Genomic DNA, 18,813 nt, shown 5'->3' with positions numbered 1-18,813 from the left:
TTATGAAGTAACCAGAATCTGGAGAAGAACTAGCAAATGAGTGAAATATTTTCAATGAGAACAAAATCACATGACTATCTCCCTGCAATAAGTAATCTTTCCAGCAGAAGACTGAAGATGAAGCCAATTTCCCCCTTTTTCTAGTGAGGTGATGGATGCAAAATACCACATGAGGTAGATATTTTGACCCATGGATATCACTTTTCTTTGATTATACACATTCTCTTTTATAGGAAGACTCCTTTGAGGCAACTGACAGCAATGCAAAACTAAGAGGAAAAGAAAGAAAGAGAAATAATGAAAATTGAGAGGAGAAAAGGAATTCTAGAAGGAGAGACAAGTAAGGGGATTGATTTACTGTTGTGATAAACTCAGCACAAGTTGTGTTCCTGAAAACACAAGAGTATATTCAAAAAAAGGTCACAGATTCATACACCCTTCACTTTTCTATTCTTCATATGTAGAAATGTTTACATTTCTGGATCTTATTATTCAGAATAAAAAATAGTTAATGAATGAAATGTGAAAGTCATGGCAAGTTGAGAGACACTCTGACAAGAGCCTGCATATCACTTCCTTCTGGTGAGTGGATGGGGTTATAGAACCCAACCCTGATTTGTTAGGTTTGGACTGTGGCTACTCTCTGGGCTCGGGGCTTCCTCTTCCTTCTGTGTCATGAGTTTGTTCCTTAGTGACATACTAGCTAAATTGAGTGACATGAGACATAGAGAGATCCAAGAGAATATAGAGATCCAATATGGGAATGTCATAGGAGTATATCCTCAAAAGAGAATCACAAGTTCAGTGCTAAGTAAAGCTATAGAAAAAGCTTATTTAGATTTTTCAATAGAACACAGGAGCTCTGAGAGATGAAGGAAAGAGAGAAAGAAAAAAGGTTTCACTATACACTCCTGATCCAAGAAAATAGAGAGAAGAATCAAATCTGAGCTTTAACATCCCCTCTTGTCTACAGATAGAAAGAAAACTTCTTTTTCCTTGAATTGTAGACTGAAACAAGGCTCCCACTCACATACAACTGAGTCAGATTCTGCCTTTGTGCAGAGGTGGTGTATTGCAATGGGTAAATGGTTGAATTTGAGGCAGGGAGAACGAGGTCAAAATCCTACCCCTAATACTGACTAGCCTACAAAGAAAGCCTGGAAAGTCATCCAATCATGCTCAGTCTATAGACACTGACCCTCCACTTTCCTAATCCTTTACATTCCCAAAGTTTTGCTGACCTTGTTCCCCCTTCATGTTAAAAGCTTTGTTTCAAGCTATAACAGACATTCAGAAACTCATGGTGTAAAATCTCCATTGACAAATAAAATTCAATTATTAAAGGAGATCAAGAAATGTACAGGTACCTCTTTGGGCTTCCCTCACTTGGGTTTTTCCCTCCAGGGCTATTTTATGACCCATTCAACTTTTAGGAGGAGAACAGGATTGATTTCCTCTTATTGCCTGTGGTGACCATTCCAAATTAGCCTGGTAGATACAAATTATGCTATTGTTCAAAGTGTAGAGCAGTGTGGGAACTCAGCCTTGAATATTTCACAGCTGTATGATTGTGGAAAAGTCACTTAATATTTCAGACCTCACTTTCCTCTTCCATTAAATGGAAATAAATATAGTCCTTCTCCCTATTTCACATGGGTTGTTGGGAGAAAATTCAGTTCTTTGGAGACTTCAAAATGCCCCTTTGAATGAAAGTTCTGGAATTCAGGATCAAGGATTTGGATTTCCAAATCCAAGTACATTAGAGGGCAGAAAGTCTACTATGAACTCATTTTCCTTCCCAATTCCTGTCAAATCTCCCTTGAGACTTCATTTCCTCAAAAAGCTCATGTTGCAGACAGTGCAGGGAGATGATATCACTGCCCACCTATCACCATCATAACTAATCAAAATCAGCAATGAATACTACACAACCTTTGCTCAATAGAGCATTTTATGGATATTAAAGAATGTTCCCTGTTATTTCATGTCAGACTTAGGGATCTGTTGGCTTAAATTATTTTAAGGAATAGCCTTGAAGATTAAATCTTGAAGGAATTGACAAAGATCACATACTTAATACTTGACAAAGGCCAATTGGAAACTCCAAGGAAAACCGGATGCATTTCAGGAACATATATATGGAATAGTGTGTAGAATACTGGTCATGGAATGAGCCAGATTCATCTTCCTAAGCTCGGACACTTTCTAGCTGTGTGAGCCTGGGCAAGTCACCTAATCTGGTTTGCCTTAGTCTCCTCATCTGTCCAATAAACAGAAGAAGAAAATGGCCAATGACTCCAATATCTCTGCCAAGAAAATGCCAAAGGGATTCACAAAGAGTTAGATATAACTGAAATAACTGAGCAACAATAACAAAAAAAATAGTTATCTACTCAAACAAGTGACCGAAAAAATCCCCACTATCACATTCTTTGTGGATGGTCACCTAGCTTCTGTTTACAAACCTACATGGGAAAGGGATCTCACAACACCTTAACACAGTCCATTTCACTATGGAGAGCTATCAGTCTTGTTTTTCCTAATGTCAGGACCAATTTAGATCCTAACAAATCACGTCCTTTGCCTTTGTTTCTATCCATGAGTCCTAGAGAGCACTCATCTCAATTTTTCCAATACTTAAAAGTAGAAATCATGGGTCTTCTCTTTCCCCACTGACTGTCTCTAGTTCCTTCTAATAATCTTTTTTTGATTCTAGGCACCTGACATCTTTGATTGCCTTTCTATAGACAATGTCCAGCTACCCAAATGTTCCTCTGAAACTGTGATTACCAACAGACCACAAGATTCCCAAATGGTCTTATGAGATCAGAGCAGTAGCCATATTGCTTCTCTGTTCCTGGAAGCTTACTTCACAGTAGGGATCAATCTGGGATTTGAGGAGTCAACCTGCTGACTCAAAGTAAGATGGCAGTACATTCAACTCACAGAGCAATTACAGAACTCGGGTTGTCCAATGATGCTACACCAATCTTATATAAGAACAGAACCCCTTCCCCTGAACCCCTCATCCCCAATGGACATTTAAATCACAACAAAAAGATATGATTTTGAAAACTTTTATTCTGAAATCTTCATGCTACAAATGTTCATGGAATGGAGCAGGGGATCCAAAAGTCTCTCAGGAAGAGAGGCCAGGATGTAGTAGAGGGTCCCATGGGGACCAGTTGTCTTCCAGAATAGTACTAATAAATACCCAAAGTCACCACCACTTAAATTAAATAAGTCTCACAGAGAAGAATGAATTATCATAGGGCAAGTTAACTCTGGAAGGCTGAACTGTGGAGAGAATTCATCTGACTGGGGAATTCCTCAGCTTGGTCCATTTCCCAGAAAGAGCCCTTATTTCAGGCCTCTGAGCCCCTCAGTTCAGCTCCAGGTCTTCCACATAGCTCTGCACCCAGGCATCAGTGGGATTGGCACACACCTGCCGGCCCCTTTTGGTCAAGAACCTGGGGAGGGAGGAGAGGAGACATTAGAGAACATAGAAGAAGATATATTTCTTTCTGTTCCCTCCATGTCCAGCACTGACCACTTCCTCCACTTCTCTACAGAGACAGAAGGACAATCCTCATCTCTAGCAATATCTCTCAGACCCTTCTGAGTCAATCGCATTCTCTCTAGAGGCTTGTCCAATGAGAAATCTCTCAGGAAGCCTCTTGTTCAAATAAAATTCTGTAAATCAGCTGATGGCTCCCCTTTTCCCTAAGTAGCTCCATGGAGAACCCAACTTTAGCCAGAGACAACCTGGGGGGCTTCTTTTCCTTGTCACCAGGTGTCACCTGGGTGACCTGATTCATCTCTTTGACCAAATAGCCCAATGGCCCCATTTCTTCTTTCCACCCTCTCCCTGTATTCCCTGGAGAAGTTCAGTAGATAGATACTTACACCACAGCTGGCTGGGAACACAGGCTGCTGGTCTCATAATAGTCTGTCACAATTTTTCTCTGGATCTGTTTGCTTACATAGGAAAAGCAGCAGGAGGTGGGAGGGTCAGAGCCCACTGGAAAGAGGAGAAGGGAGGGAGGAGATTGGTGAGGTCACATGTTCACACTTTCCATTCCTTAGATCCTGACTCCATTCCAGGGACCCTCTCTGTACTAGGCACACAGGGGATGGGAACTCTCATATCTCCATTACTCCTCTGCCCTCCAGTACCAGGTGTAATTCTCACTATGCCTGGAACATAATCTGAAGAGAGGTTCCCATGCTCACTGTGTACATTTTGAAAAAACTTGTTGTGTAGGAGTTCACAGGTCTGCCCAAACAATTCCTACCTTTGGTAACAAAACCATTTGCTAGAAACCATATGAAAGCCATAATGAGGACTTAGACACAGACCTCAAGCCATTTTTACCCCCCTGTCCTATCTTCATCTAACATTTATCAAATAAATACTGTCAAGGGCAGTTAAATACCCTGAAGTCCAAGGCACATAAATCCTACCCTTCCCTTTCAGGACTCCTCTTTCTGAAGTTAAGATGATCCTTGTGGTTAGAGCAAGGATCTATCCACCCCATGACCTTCTCCTGGGCACAGCCACAAAGGGCAGAAGGAAGTTCACTTACTTGGTGCAGAGGATGCCAGAGAGCTGAAGGTCATGAGTATAAGGATGGAGAGGGCAGCCACAGAGACCTTCATGATCCTGAGAGGAGAGAGGAGCTGGTGGATCAGGGCACAGGCTGAGAGATTCTGGAGATCTGTGCTTCTGGCTCATGCTTGGACCCTCTTTTTATAGGGGCATCTGGGAGATCCCAGAAAGAAAGCATAGAACAGAAAAGGAAATTCCGGTGGAGAAGTGATGTCATGGTAGGAGATGGAAAGTAAAACTGAGCCACTGTGGGGGAAATAGCAGGGGGGATGAAGAGAGAAGATGTCTACATGTGCTGGGTAGCAAGGGTGCTAAGGGGGAAGTGGTGAACTTGTGATAGCTGCAGAGACAGATGAAACTTATGCAAAAACAAATAGGAAAGAGATGTTTGTTGACCAAGAATATGAAAGAATATTTAATCTGATCTTCATGCTGTTTTGCTATCATAACTGCCTAGATTTTACCATTGTAGATTTAGAGTTAGAAGGATAATTCTGATTCAACACTCTTATGTTCCAGCAAAAAATAAGGGAAAAAAAAAAAAGAACAACAAAAACTCTTGTTCCAGAGAGAAGTGACTTGTCCAAGATCACACTAATAGAAACAGATGTTGGATATCTTTCCAGATCTGCTGACTCCATGTCTTTGTATTGACAGACCATGCTCCATAGGGAGAAACCTACATTAGTCCTTCAAGAGCATTCAGGGAGAATTCTTGTGGAAATGATGGTCACAAACCAGTCAGCAAAATGAGTATTCCATCCCTTTGTCTGCTTTGTTGTGTCAATTCGGCAATTTAATGATACAAATTTTATATCATTGGAGGATACAAAAGATCATGACAGTGATTATGTCAGATCATCTTCATGTAACTTTATAAACAGGCAGAAATGATATTCTTATGTCTCATCTATTTAGGAGACTTGCCCTAAAGTGGACAGAAGATTGAAGTCAAGAACACCTGAGTCCTGATCCCATGACACTTACTAGCTCTGTGACCTTTCACTTCATATTGTCCGCAGTCCAAATTTTAAACAGGTTATTTGTAGACTAACTTGCTCTATAATTATCATTGGCTTGTCCAACGATGGTTTGTCCAAATTGTAATAACCAGGAAGTGAAATGTTCAGGACTCAACCTTAGGACTTCTGATTTCAGGCAAGGTTTGAGAAAATTAAACAGTGTGCTGTCAGTGGAGAAGAGGCAATATGAGAATAAATCTCTGGGGAGGTGGGTACATGTGAAACAATGACTAGAATTATGGGGTAATTTTAAGTACATGCTGATCATAAGTATGAGCAGTGGTTGTTTCATCCAATAAAAATAGAATTCATGTTAAAAGAGAAAAAATGTTGAGGGGAAGATGGAGATGGCAGTGGGTATAATGGTACTTTTTAATGTGTTCAGAAGTGGTAGAGTGGGACAGGAAGCTCTTTCAATTGTCCTGAAATTTAAGATGCAACTTTCCTATCCTGAACTGGAGTCAGAAGATCCAAGACCAGAAAGAGGACCTGCCTCTCACTATTGACATCACCAAATGGAACAAATCCCCTTTTCTGGGTCCCAGTGTTTTTTCTTCCATAAGGAAAGTATTGCCCAAGACAACTAACGGTCCTTCGAGTCCTAAGTCTATACTCCTAAGGCCCAGGCAACTGTGATATCCAAGTTGCATGAACATCATGCTGCTTTCTCATTCAAATCAAAAGCCACCCTTACTCTCCTTCCTAACTGGTTTTGCACTTGTTTCATCCTTCTTTGCTACTATCTCTATTTTGTTACTTCCCCCATAGCACCCTTGTCATATCACCACACATACAATTCTCCTCTCTCTGTCCTCTCCACTCTATCTCCCATGAGGAAACTACACTGAGGAGCTAAACCTCAGCCCTTGCACAGCCTTACATTTCCTGGGCTCCTTTTTCAGTTTCCAACTTCTACTTTCTTGTCTATGATGTAACATATATGTCTAAGCTCAGTTTCTCTCTGGCTGCTTTCCAGACCCGAGTGCCTGATTTCTTGGGGGTTGCTAAATACCCTGCATCCATCCTCACTTGCTTCATTTCGGAATGAAGTAACCAGAATCTGGAGAAGAACTAGCAAATGAGTGAAATATTTTCTTTTTTTTTATTATTTTATTTTATTTTATTTTTTATTAATTTCTTTATTTTTATTTTTTTTACATTATCCTTTGCACTTATTTCTGTTCCAATTTTTTTCCCCTCCCTCCCTCCACCCCCTCCCCTAGATGGCAAGCAGTCCTTTATATGTTGGATATGTTGCAGTATATCCTAGATACAATATATGTTTGCAGAACCGAACAGTTCTCTTGTTGCATAGGGAGAATTGGATTCAGAAGGTAGAAATAACCCAGGAAGAAAAACAAAAATGCAGATAGTTCACATTCATTTCCCAATGTTCTTTCTTTGGGTGTAGCTGCTTTTGTCCGTCATTTATCAATTGAAACTCAGTTAGGTCTCTTTGTCAAAGAAATCCACTTCCATCAAAATATGTCCTCATATAATATCGTTGTCGAAGTGTATAATGATCTCCTGGTTCTGCTCATTTCACTCAGCATCAGTTCATGTAAGTCTCGCCAGTCCTCTCTGTATTCATCCTGCTGGTCATTTCTTACAGAACAATAATATTCCATAACATTCATATACCACAATTTACCCAGCCATTCTCCAATTGATGGGCATCCATTCATTTTCCAGTTTCTAGCCACTACAAATAGGGCTGCTACAAACCTTTTGGCACATACAGGTCCCTTTCCCTTCTTTAGTATTTCTTTGGGATATAAGCCCAATAGGAACACTGCTGGATCAAAGGGTATGTACAATTTGATAATTTTTTGGGCATAATTCCAGATTGCTCTCCAGAATGGTTGGATTTGTTCACAACTCCACCAACAATGCATTAGTGTCCCAGTTTTCCCGCATCCCCTCCAACATTCATCATTATTTTTTCCTGTCATTTTAGCCAATCTGACAGGTGTGTAGTGGTATCTCAGAGTTGTCTTAATTTGCATTTCTCTGATCAATAATGATTTGGAACACTCTATGAGTGAAATATTTTCAATGAGAACAAATTCAAATGACTCTCTCTCTGCAATAAGTAATCTTTCCAGCAGAAGGCTAAAGATGAAGGGTGTTTCCCCTTTTTTCTGATGAGGTGATAGATGTGAAATACCCCATGAGATAGACATTTTGACCCATAGATATTATTTTTCTTTGATTATACACATTCTCTTTTATAGGAAGACTGTTTTGAGGCAACTGACAGCAGTGTGAAATGCAGAGGGAAAAAAAAAGAAAGAGCAATAATGAAAATTGAGAGGGGAAAGGGAATTCTAGAAGGAAAGACAGGTAAGGGAAATGATTTTCTGTTGTAATAAATTCAACACATTCCTGAAAACACAAGAGTATATTCAGAAGGTCACAGATTCATACACCCTTCACTTTTCTGTTCTTCATATGTAGAAATGTTTACATTTGTGCGTGTTTTATTATTCAGAATAAAAAATAATTATTTAATGAATGAAATGTGAGAGTCATGGCAAGTTGAGAGACACTCTGACAAGAGTCTGCATATCACTTTCTTCTGGTGAGTGGATGGGGTTACAGAACCCAACCTTGACTTGTTAGGTTTGAACTGTGGCTATTCTCTGGGTTTAGGGCTTCCTTTTCCTGTGCTGAGAGCCATTAGTCACTTTCTCTTTGTTCCTTAGTGACCTACTACCTAAATTGAGTGACATGGGAGATCCAATAGATCCAATACCGAGGTCCTAGAGAATATAGAAATCCAGTATGAGAATGACACAAGAGTATGTCATCAAAAGACAGAATCACAAGTTCAGTGCTACAGTAAAGCTATAGGAAAAGTTTATTTAGATTTTCATTAGAACACAGGAGCTCTGGGAGAAGAAAGAAAGGGAGAATGGAATAAGGTATCACTACACACTCCTGACCCAAGAAAGGAGAGAGAAGAGAAATCAAGTCTGAGCTTTAGCATTTCCTCTTGTCTACAGATAGTTAAAGGACTTCTTTTTCCTTGAACTTTAAAAACAAGGCTCCCACTCACATACAATTGAGCTCAGATTCTGCCTTTGTGCAGAGGTGGTGTATTGCAATGGGTAAACAGTTGAATTTGAGTCAGGAAGAACGAGGTCAAAATCCCACCCCTAATACTGACTAGCCTACAAAGAAACCCTGGAAAGTGAGCCAATCATGCTCAGTCTATAAACACTGACCCTCCGCTTTCCTAATCCTTTATATTACCAAAGTTTTGCTGACCTTGTTCCCCCTTCATGTTAAAAGCTTTGTTTCAAGCTATAACAGACATTCAGAAACTCATGGTGTAAAATCTCCATTGACAAATAAAATTCAATTATTAAAGGGGATCAAGAAATGTACAGGTACCTCTTTGGACTTCCCTCACTTGGGTTTTCCCCCCCAGGGCTATTTTGTGACCCATTCAACTTTTAGGAGGAGAACAGGATTGATTTCCTCTTATTGCCTGTGGTGACCATTCCAAACTAGCCTGGTAGATACAAATTATGCTATTATTCAAAGTGTAGAGCAGTGTGGGAACTCAGCCTTGAATATTTCACAGCTGTATGATTGTGGAAAAATCACTTAATATTTCAGAGCCTCACTTTCCTCTTCCATTAAATGGAAATAAGTATAGAAGAGCTGCTCCCATGCTCACTGTGTGCATTTTGAAAACAAAATTAAATAGTGTGGGAGTTAGGAAGGACTCACAGATCACCCAGACAATTTCTGCCTTTGACAAGAAAGCCACTTGCTAGAAACCATAGGAGTAATTAGAGGCAGAGCCAGAATGAGGACTTAAACACAGAACTCAATCTAGTGCCCTTCCCCTCCCCCATCCTATCTCCATCTAAAATTTAACAAGCAAATACTTTCAAGGGCATGTTAATACCATCAAGGCACCCCTATTTGATCTTACCCTTCCTTTTCAGGTGTCCCCCTTCTCTAGTTAGGATGACCCCTGTGGTTAGAGCAAGGATCTATCCAGCCCATGACCTCAGCCTGGGCATAGAGGCAGAAGGAAGCTCACTTACTTGGTGCAGAGGATGCCGGAGAGCTGAAGGCCATGAGCGTAAAGATGGAGAGGGCAAGCACAGAGACCTTCATGATCCCAAGAGGACAGGGGAGCTGAAAGAGCAGAGTACAAGCTGAGAGACTTTGGAGAGTCTCTATGTCTCTTTTTATAGGAGTTTCTGTGCATACCCAAGAGTAAGAAGGAACAGGAGTGGCAATTCCAGTGGCAGGCTGATGTCATTGTTGGAGAAACAAATCAAAACTTAAGCCAGGAAATATAACTGCCAGGGAATAAACTTCTGTTCCCCAGTTTCATCATGAGGGAAAGGGGAGAGAGGATAGAGAGAGGAGAAATGAGTATGTGGTAAAGTGGTGTGTGCTGAGGGGAAGTGGTGAACTTCAATTAGTAACAAAAAAAAAAAAAAGATGAAACACATGCAAAACTAAACTGGAAGGAGAGTTCTGTGACCACTATTGACCCTACAAAGGAATATTCAACATGACCTTCAAACTGCTTTGATATCATAACTGCTGTGTTCTTAGCATTACAGATTTAGAACTAGAAGGGTCTCAAATGGTCTAGTCCAATACTCTCAGATTCTAGATAAAGAACTGTGGCCCAGAAGGAAGTAACTTGCGCAAGATCACACTGGTAGGCAGAAAAAATACTTGATATATTGTTTCCACATCTCTTAACTTCATACTCACTTGATACTTTATATAAGAGCATGTCCATTTATATACATGTACGTATATACACAGATCCATGTGTATCTTATGTGGAGAATGGTCCATATCAAGGAAACCTCTATGGCTCTTTAAAGGCATTCATGGATAATTTTTGCTCAAATGGTATCCATAAAAGACCACTGGTCTTAGTCTATCCCTTTGACCTTCCGAGTTCAGGCAGGATTTGACAGAATTCTGGGGCACAACCTCATGAGACCCTCTGAGGAGGAGTGCAGGTTTGTGAAACACTTGTTAATGCACAACCTTTACATCCTTTTTCATCCAATGAAAATGAATTTTATATCAAAGAAGATAAAACAATATGTGGAGGGAAGATGGAGATGGGTGTGAATACAATGTTACTATATTATATGTTATAATATACTGTTACAGGCATCTCCAACTATCCTGAAATTTGAGACATAACTTTTCTATCCAGGTCTAGAGTCCACACATCTGCCAACAGATAAAGGATCTGCTTCTGACTATTGTTATGACCTTGGACAAGTCAATTCTCTCTGAGCCATATTTTTTATAATTCTAAAATTATGACATTGAACTAGACAACTAGGGATGAATCTAGCTTTTAATCTGTACTCCTAAGATCTAGGCAATTATCCTATCAAAATAATATGAAGATTATGTCAAATGCTCCTTCAAATCAATGATCAACATAACTTTGTGGTTTACTTTTCCATTCGCTTCATCTGTTTCTTCTATGGTCTCAAATTCATCACTTCCCTGTCAGAACGCTTGTCATCTTACTACACACACATTTCTCCTCTCTCTCTCCACCCTCCTCTTTTCTTCATGATGAAATTTTATTGGAGAATAGAACCTAGCCTTGTCTCCAGCCTTACATTTCCTGAGCTCATTTTTCAGTTTCCAGCTCCTGCCAAGACATACGGAGGCTCTTGTAGTGTCCTTGTATGAGATGTTGGCTTAAGTTTGATTTTTGTCTGCCTGTTTTTCCAGTTTTCCCAGTACATTTGGTCAGTTATAGAATGTTGATCCAAGTGGATGATTTCCTTGGATCTGCCAAATACCTACTGTTATAATGATTCAGACAGATAATGTCTGAATACACAGAAGTAAAGATGTCAGTGAGGTATCTTGGAATATTTTAGAGGGATATTGCAAATTCTTGAGGACAGAAAAGACTCAGAAGGTCTACTCTCTTGTTTATCTTGCTTGTACTAACAATTTATAACCTTAGAGCAAATAGTCCTCAGTTTTAATGGGCCAGAGAGGGAGTTTTACAGTTTAGGGAATTAAGACAGAACAGTTAAGGAAACTGAGAGTTTTACAGTTTAGGGGATTAAAACAGAACAGTTAAAGAAACTGAGACAAGGGAAACTAGTGCAGGGAAACTGAGTCAGGACAATTAAAGAGAACTGTGGCATAACACTTATCTCTTGAGTTTCAATTAGAAATAGGGATTTCACTCACAGGAAAAGTCAGACCAGATTTTGTGGATTTTGTGCTCTTTCTTTCCCTCTTCCCACCATCCCAGCAGAACTAGTATAGCATAGTGGATAGAAGGCTGAACTTAGAGTCAGGGAAGCTGAGGTACAAATCCAGCCTTTCATACTTACTAGATATCTAGGTGAACCTAGACAAGGTATGCCATCACCTCATACTTGAAATATTTTCACTTTCCTTTCCTAAATCCTTTAAATTGCCTGATCTCCTTCCTCAATCCCATTTCCATATCACCAGCCATTTGGTGCATCTCTTCATGTTACTCAAACCCTACCTATTCCAAGCAGAGCTCATTTCTTTCCTGTAAACTCACCTCCCTTTCAGTTCTCTCTTTCCTTTAGAGTCCCATCATCCTTTGAGGTTCATAGATTTGAAAGAGTCCTCCTCAAATCTTCACTCACTATTCCCAATCACTTTCTAAGGCTTTTTCTTTTTTCTTTCACAATACTGCCTGCACTGTCCACCTTTCTCCTCTTAAGGAGGCTCTGTAGGCAAGGCTTTCATCATCTGTCACTTAAACTCTTAAAATAGCTTTCTGGTTAGCCCTTTGTCCCTTCCAAGCTCTCATCTTCTCAATCCATTCTTCACAGTTATGAAATTGATAATCCTTAAACTTATGTCTGATCACACCCTCTACCTCCTCAAGAAGCTCCAGTGTTTCCTGTCCCATCCTATAGTTCTTTTCTGCTATGCTGCTTTTTACAAGAAGTCATTCTCGATTCTCCCAGTAATTAGTGTTTCTCCCCATCCTCTGTAATTACTTTGAATTGATTTTGTAAATAGATTTTAAAATTTTCTTCTCTGGCTCTGTGGAGTTTCCTTCCATTGTACTATATTCCACTAGACTACAAAGACCTTCTGGGTAGAGATATTTTCATTTTTTGTCTCTGGGTCCTTACCACTCAGAACAATGCTTAGTTGTAAATGGGAGCACTGTGCTGTGCTGTGCTGTGCTGTGCTGGCCATACTCATTGACCTCAGTCAACTTTCTTCTAAAGTTGCTTAAGAAACTACACACTAAGCACCCAAACTTAGAGTTACATCTTTGGCCCCATAGAAGAGGTGAAAAAACAAAGCACCAACACTCTCCATTTGTGGAGATGAGGTTTTTGAGATGTAAAACATCACACAAACTGCCAGACACAATTGGTGTGTTGTTTAGTTTTGCTGCACTTTCTCCCCTTGTTTTTAATATCATTATTGCAAGGAATAACTCACTGAATAAGAAATATTCAGAAATAAATGATGTTTTAAAATGAGTTAACAAAAATTAAATTATGAAAGGAGAACAAGACATGTGCAGATGCATCTTTTGAAATTCTCCATTTTTTTCTGTCACAGTCAAGGGCCTCTCGTGTTCTCAGAGATACAAAGAGATTCCATCTATCACTCTGTAGTAACTATTCCAACCCAGCCTGGTGGAATAGATGGCATGGTGGTATTGAAATCATAGAATAGTATAGACACTGCCTTGGATATTTCCTTACTGTATGTACATGGGAAAATCAGTTAATTTTTCATAGTCTCTATCTTTTTTTCTTTTTGTAAGACAACTGGGCTTAAATGACTTTCCCAGGGTCACACAGAAAATAAGGATTAAGTGTCTGAAGCTGGATTTGAACTCAAGTTCTCCTGGTTTCAGGCACAGTGTTCTATCCACTGTGTCATCTAGCTGCCCCAATCTCTCATAGTTTCAGTTTTCTCATCCTTCAAATGGGAATAATAATATCCCACTATCTATTTCAAATGGTTGTTGAGAGAAAAGTCCTTTGGAGATTTCAAATATCCTAAGAATGGAAGTTCTGGACTAGAGGGTCAAAGTTGTGGAACTAAAAGAAATCTTTGCATGAAGCCCACTAATTTCCCTTCCCAATTCCCCTTTCAAAACTCCCTTGGGATTTCATCTTCCCAACAAGGCTGTGGTGCAAGCAGTGTGGGGAGAATGGTAACAACGCCCAGCCATAAACACCACTAATAGAAAGCAACAATGAATAATAAACAGTCTTTGCCTCCCTAAAGCTCTCCCCAATTTAAAAAACATGTTCTGTTGCCCCTATTGCTTTGTATCAGCCTCAGAACTGACTTAAGGTAGTGACTTGCCAAAGATCGCACAGTTAAGGCTTGGTAGAGATTAATTGAGAATACCAAAAAAGGACTGGGTATATTTCAGGAACTTATGCATACACTAGTTTATGATCCTGACCATACTCTGGGGCATGATATGTTAATGGGTAATGTCATGACCATATGACAAATTAGGAAACTGAAACACAAAAAGGTGACAGCATTTTGTCTAAGGCTTTCTACTAACCCACTATCGCTCAGTTTCCTGTCCTCTACAGTAGAGATGTCCTCCAAGTTAGAGTTGGGAAAAATTAAAATACATTTATAACTGATTTGTCCAAGGATATTCAGTTAGAATTTCTGACATCTCAGAGAGAACCAAAGGGAAGAGGAGGTATAGAAAGGTGAAAGAAGTCAATTGTGACAAGTTGGATCCACCAGTGGAGAAGAGAGGGCATAGAACCAGGTGGTGGAAATGGCCTTAATGTCTTATGGGAGGAACAGAAAGGAGGCCAGGATAATTTTTTAAAAAACAGAATGAGTGGAGGGCAGTAAAGTGTTAAAAAAAAAAAAAACACCAGAAAAGTAGGAAAGAGATAGGCTACAAAAGACTTGAAAAGTCAAAAAGATAATTTTATATTTGATCCTGGAGGTGATAGGGAGCCACTGGAGTATACAGGATGACATGGTCATAATACTTTATGAAGATCACTTTGACAGCTGAATGAAGAATGAAATGGAATGAGGAGAAATGTGAGGAAAGGAGATCATCCAACAGGATATCATTACTTTAATCAAGATATGGCTAAAATGGATTTTCTTAATCTATAGTTGAATATTACAAAAATATAGGCGCAATGAAAATATTTGAGTTAACATTTTTCTTTTATTCTGAAGCTAGGAAGTGATTGAACTAAGACAAAATTTCAAATCTTTTATTTTGACATCTAAATTGGCCAATTTATCATAGGTTTCTCATTCATTGAAAAGCATGATTTTTAGATTATTGTTAAATAAGCTATTTTTTTCCCAAAAGCTAAGAGTCGGTATGTGACTTTCCTACAGTCATGCCAGTAATGAAGCCATGATTTCAAACAGTAAATTAAGCATTTTCTTTCCTGTCACACTTTTAAAAATAATCCCCATTTTTCTTAAATCTTTCCTGGTTCTACTACCCTCTCTTCCATTTTTCCTAGTGGTTCCTTGGTATGACTCCTAAGAAATAATTGTTTTTGGTTCATATCCTAACAATATCACAGAGTCACAGAATTTGAGTTTTGGAAAGGTCCATACTAAAAACAATCCCCACTATCCCATTTTTTGGAAATGCTCGTCCCACCTTTCTTTAAAGATCTCCAGGGGAAGGGAAACTCCCTAAAGCTTGATGTCATCCATTCTAGTTTTGACAGCCATAATTGGTTTTTTGTTCAATAATTTTTTTTATTTTCAAACTATATGCAAAGATAGTTTTCAACATTCACCCTTGCAAAACCTAATGTTCAAAAATTTTCTCTCTCCCTTCTCTCCATCCTCTCCCCTAGACAGCAAGTAATCACATGCAATTCATATATGTATATGTATATGTATATATATTTCCACATTTATCATGCTGCACAAGAAAAATCAGATCAAAAAGGAAAAAAATGAGAAAGAAAACAAAATCAAGCAATAACAAAAAAGATAAAAATAAAAATACTATTTGTGATCTACGTTCAGTCTCGACGATCCTTTCTGGATGCAGATGGCTCTCTCTATCACAACTCTATTAAAATTGGACAGCCATAATTATAAAGAAGCTTTTCCCAACATCAAGACTAAACTTAATCTCCTCACAAATATTATCCATTGCTCCTGATTCTATCCTTTGAACCCCAAGAAGACAAGTCTACATTCTTCCAAAGGACAGACCTTCTTCTATTAAAGATAGAAATTATATTTGACCTGGGTCTTCTCTTCTTCCATAAACATCCCAAGTTCCTTCAACTCATCATCTTATAACTTACAACTTTCAGCCCTTGATTGTCTACTCTTGTTCTTCTCCAGCTTCCCAGTGTTCATAGTAAATTATAGTTCCTAAAACTGACCAAAGTAATATGAATGTGGTCTGCCCAGACCATACAAGAATGAGACTACTGCTTCTCTATTTCTGGAAGTTTGTTTTTCAACATAGAAGATCTTATTTTAGGCTTCCTTATCACCCTGCTGACTCAAAGTGAGATGGCAGTCCACTGACTCCCTAGAAATTTTATTGAAACAGTGCCTAATAGCGCCACACCCATCTGCTATAAAAATAGCACTCTCTTTTCCCTTGAGAAAATAGAAACCATGGTCAAACTACATGGATTTTAAAATGTTTATTGACAGCCATTCACAGAATCTAGAAGGTAGCCACAACACTCTAAAGAGTGGAAGTTTGGCTGTTACTAGAAGTCCCCATGGGAGACGAGTGCCCTCTAGAAATACAAATATTACCAATAAATACTCAAATATGTCACCAAATAATTTACATAATAAGTTAAATATCATTGGCAAAAAAAAAGAATTATAATGGGAAAGTCAATCTCAGAAAGACTTCAGTCTTGAACGATCTCATCCAACTGCAGAGTTTCCTGGTTTGGATCATTTTTCTTTAGGATTCGTTTTCCAAAGTTTCTGAGCCTCTCAGTTCATTTCCAAGTCATCTATGTAAGTCTGAACCCAGTCATCTCTAGGGTCAGCACATACCTGACGGCCCTTTTTAGTCAGGAACCTGTAAAGTGAATAAAAAGGGGAGATAAGAGGCCAATGAATTTTTCATCTGGAGATGAAGGATAGTTTTTTGTGTTCCCCCCATGTACAACACTTATAAGTTCCTGTAGACTTCTGGAAGAGTTTAAAGAACAATCCACACCTTTTGCATCATTCCTCTGGTTATTTTGAGTCAACCATTTCCTTTCTAAGGATCTCTCTAATAAGGAGTCTCTTGAAAAAGCCTTTCCCCTAGTCTCAAATTCCTGTTGCATCAGATTAGTATTGTCCCTCAGGGTGAGACTAATTCTCCACCTTGCTTCCTGGGGAGACAACCTTCTTCTGGGACAACATGGACTACTGTACTCCTTTGTAGCCAGATTTAATTTCTATTACCTGACCTTTCATTTGACCAAGTTGCCAAATGACCCCATTCCCTCTTTCCATTCTCTTCTCTTTTTATTTCCTAGAGACAATGAGTAAGTAGATACTCACACCACAGCTGGTTGGGAGCACTGGCTGCTGGTCTCATAATAATCTGTCACAAATTTTCTGGGGATCTGTTGGCTAATGTAGGAGAAGCAGCAGGAGGTGGGAGGGTTAGAGCTTACTGAAGAGAAAAGAGAAGCATAAAATTAGGATCATATGTTCATACTATACATTCCTTAACGGCTAACTATGTCCCACAAAACGTTTCCCATCAAACATGATGTGGATGTCATCTCTCTTATCTCCCTTACCCTGGTTCTTTCTATGCCAGCTATGATTCTCATTGTGTATAAAAGAGTCCGACCCACTGTTCCCATTTCATAAAGAATCCATGGAGAAAAATTAGAGCTGCATAGGATGTCAGAGATCAGTCCATCCAACTTCCACAAAGGTTTTTTTGTTGAGAAAACCACTTGCTGCAGGTGTTTAGTGACTGAGCCAGAACTAAAACCATGTTGGACTAGAACCCAATCTACTGCCCTTTTTGATCTTTTCTCCTATCTTGAATTTATATGTAAGCCAGCATAAATTGTCAAGTCCAATATGCCTGCTTCTGTCCCTCCCCACCAGACTTCCCTCTCCATATCTTCACTAAATCCTCATGATCTAACTGGCCTTAAACCTCTACTGGGGCTCCGTCCAGCTTGTGATTAAAGCCTGTGTACAGTCACAGAAGGCAGGAGAAAACTCACTTACTTGGTGCAGAGGATGTCAGAGAGCTGAAGGCCATGACCATGAGGATGGAGAGGGCAGCCACAGAGATCTTCATGATCCTGAGAGGAGAGAGGAGCTGGTGGATCAGGACACAGGCTGAGAGAGTCTAGAGATCTGTTCTCTGTCTCATGCTTGAACCCTCTCTTTATATGGGCTTTTGGAAGCAATTGGAGGAACAGAAAGGGAATGGAAATTCCAGGGTAGTTTTGATGTCATAGTGAGAGTTGGGCACTGAAAAATCAGCCCAGGAAATGTAAAGTTGGTGTCAAGGGCTGAATTGCAGTGCAGTTTCATCATGGGAGAATTGGTGGGGGGTGTAGGAGAATATAGAGAGGAGAAATGTGTATGTAAGAGTGACAAGGGTGCTAAGGGGGAAGTGGTGAACTTGAAATAGCAGAAACCGACAAAATAAACTCAAAATGAAATCAGAAGGAGATTTATGTTGATGACTGATTTAAAAGAGTATTTAATGTAACATTACTGCTGCTTTGATATTATAACTATCTGTAGCTTCACTAATTTGCATGTCATCCTTTCTCAGGAGCCATGCTCATTTTCTCTCTGTCATTCCAAATTTAGTATCTGTGCTGCCGAAGCAAAAACTAATTGCCTCTATCTTAAGGTTGTACATGTAGGGGCAGCTAGATTGTTCAGAGGATAGAGCACTGGCCCTGGAATTAGGAAGACCTGAGTTCAAATCCAGCTTCAGACACTTAATACTTAGTAGCTATGTGATTCTGAATAAGTCATTTAACCCCAATTGCTTCTCAAAAAAAAAAAAAATACCATATAAAAAAAAAGATTAAGAGGTGGAAGAGTCTTTCATGATCATCTAAATCAACCTCTTCCCATGTAAATAAGGAAACAGTGACCTACAGAGGTTAAATGACTCTTTCATGGTTTCACAGGTAGTGAGAGGTAGACATTGGATCTGTT

General features: G+C 39.3%; 2 protein-coding genes and 1 non-coding gene across 4 annotated transcripts; all 3 read right to left on the bottom strand.

The window, feature by feature from the left end:
* Positions 1-3,063: 3,063 nt before the first annotated feature.
* On the bottom strand, positions 3,064-10,010 carry LOC127559016 (C-C motif chemokine 4-like). 2 transcript variants are annotated; one of them, XM_051992457.1, is made up of 3 exons: positions 9,693-10,010; positions 3,907-4,021; positions 3,064-3,470 (listed from the first exon to the last, which is right to left on the bottom strand). In XM_051992457.1, exons 1-3 carry the CDS (start codon positions 9,763-9,765, stop codon positions 3,383-3,385), a joined length of 276 nt encoding a protein of 91 aa, XP_051848417.1. In that variant the 5' UTR covers positions 9,766-10,010; the 3' UTR covers positions 3,064-3,382. The 2 variants fall into 2 exon arrangements, with proteins under 2 accessions (XP_051848417.1, XP_051848416.1); XM_051992456.1 differs by lacking the exon at positions 9,693-10,010 and adding an exon at positions 4,587-4,901.
* Positions 10,011-16,286: 6,276 nt separating this feature from the next.
* LOC127559018 (C-C motif chemokine 4-like) lies at positions 16,287-18,548 on the bottom strand. Its single transcript, XM_051992460.1, has 3 exons — positions 17,860-18,548; positions 17,170-17,284; positions 16,287-16,696 (listed from the first exon to the last, which is right to left on the bottom strand). Exons 1-3 carry the CDS (start codon positions 17,930-17,932, stop codon positions 16,609-16,611), a joined length of 276 nt encoding a protein of 91 aa, XP_051848420.1. The 5' UTR covers positions 17,933-18,548; the 3' UTR covers positions 16,287-16,608.
* LOC127563562 (U6 spliceosomal RNA) lies at positions 18,374-18,476 on the bottom strand. Its single transcript, XR_007954014.1, has one exon. It is a non-coding gene; the product is annotated as a U6 spliceosomal RNA (small nuclear RNA).
* Positions 18,549-18,813: the final 265 nt, after the last annotated feature.

The sequence above is a fragment of the Antechinus flavipes genome, chromosome 4 (assembly GCF_016432865.1).
Source record: "Antechinus flavipes isolate AdamAnt ecotype Samford, QLD, Australia chromosome 4, AdamAnt_v2, whole genome shotgun sequence".
In the NCBI taxonomy this organism is placed as follows: domain Eukaryota; kingdom Metazoa; phylum Chordata; class Mammalia; order Dasyuromorphia; family Dasyuridae; genus Antechinus; species Antechinus flavipes.
This window is presented reverse-complemented; position numbering and strand designations above follow the sequence as displayed.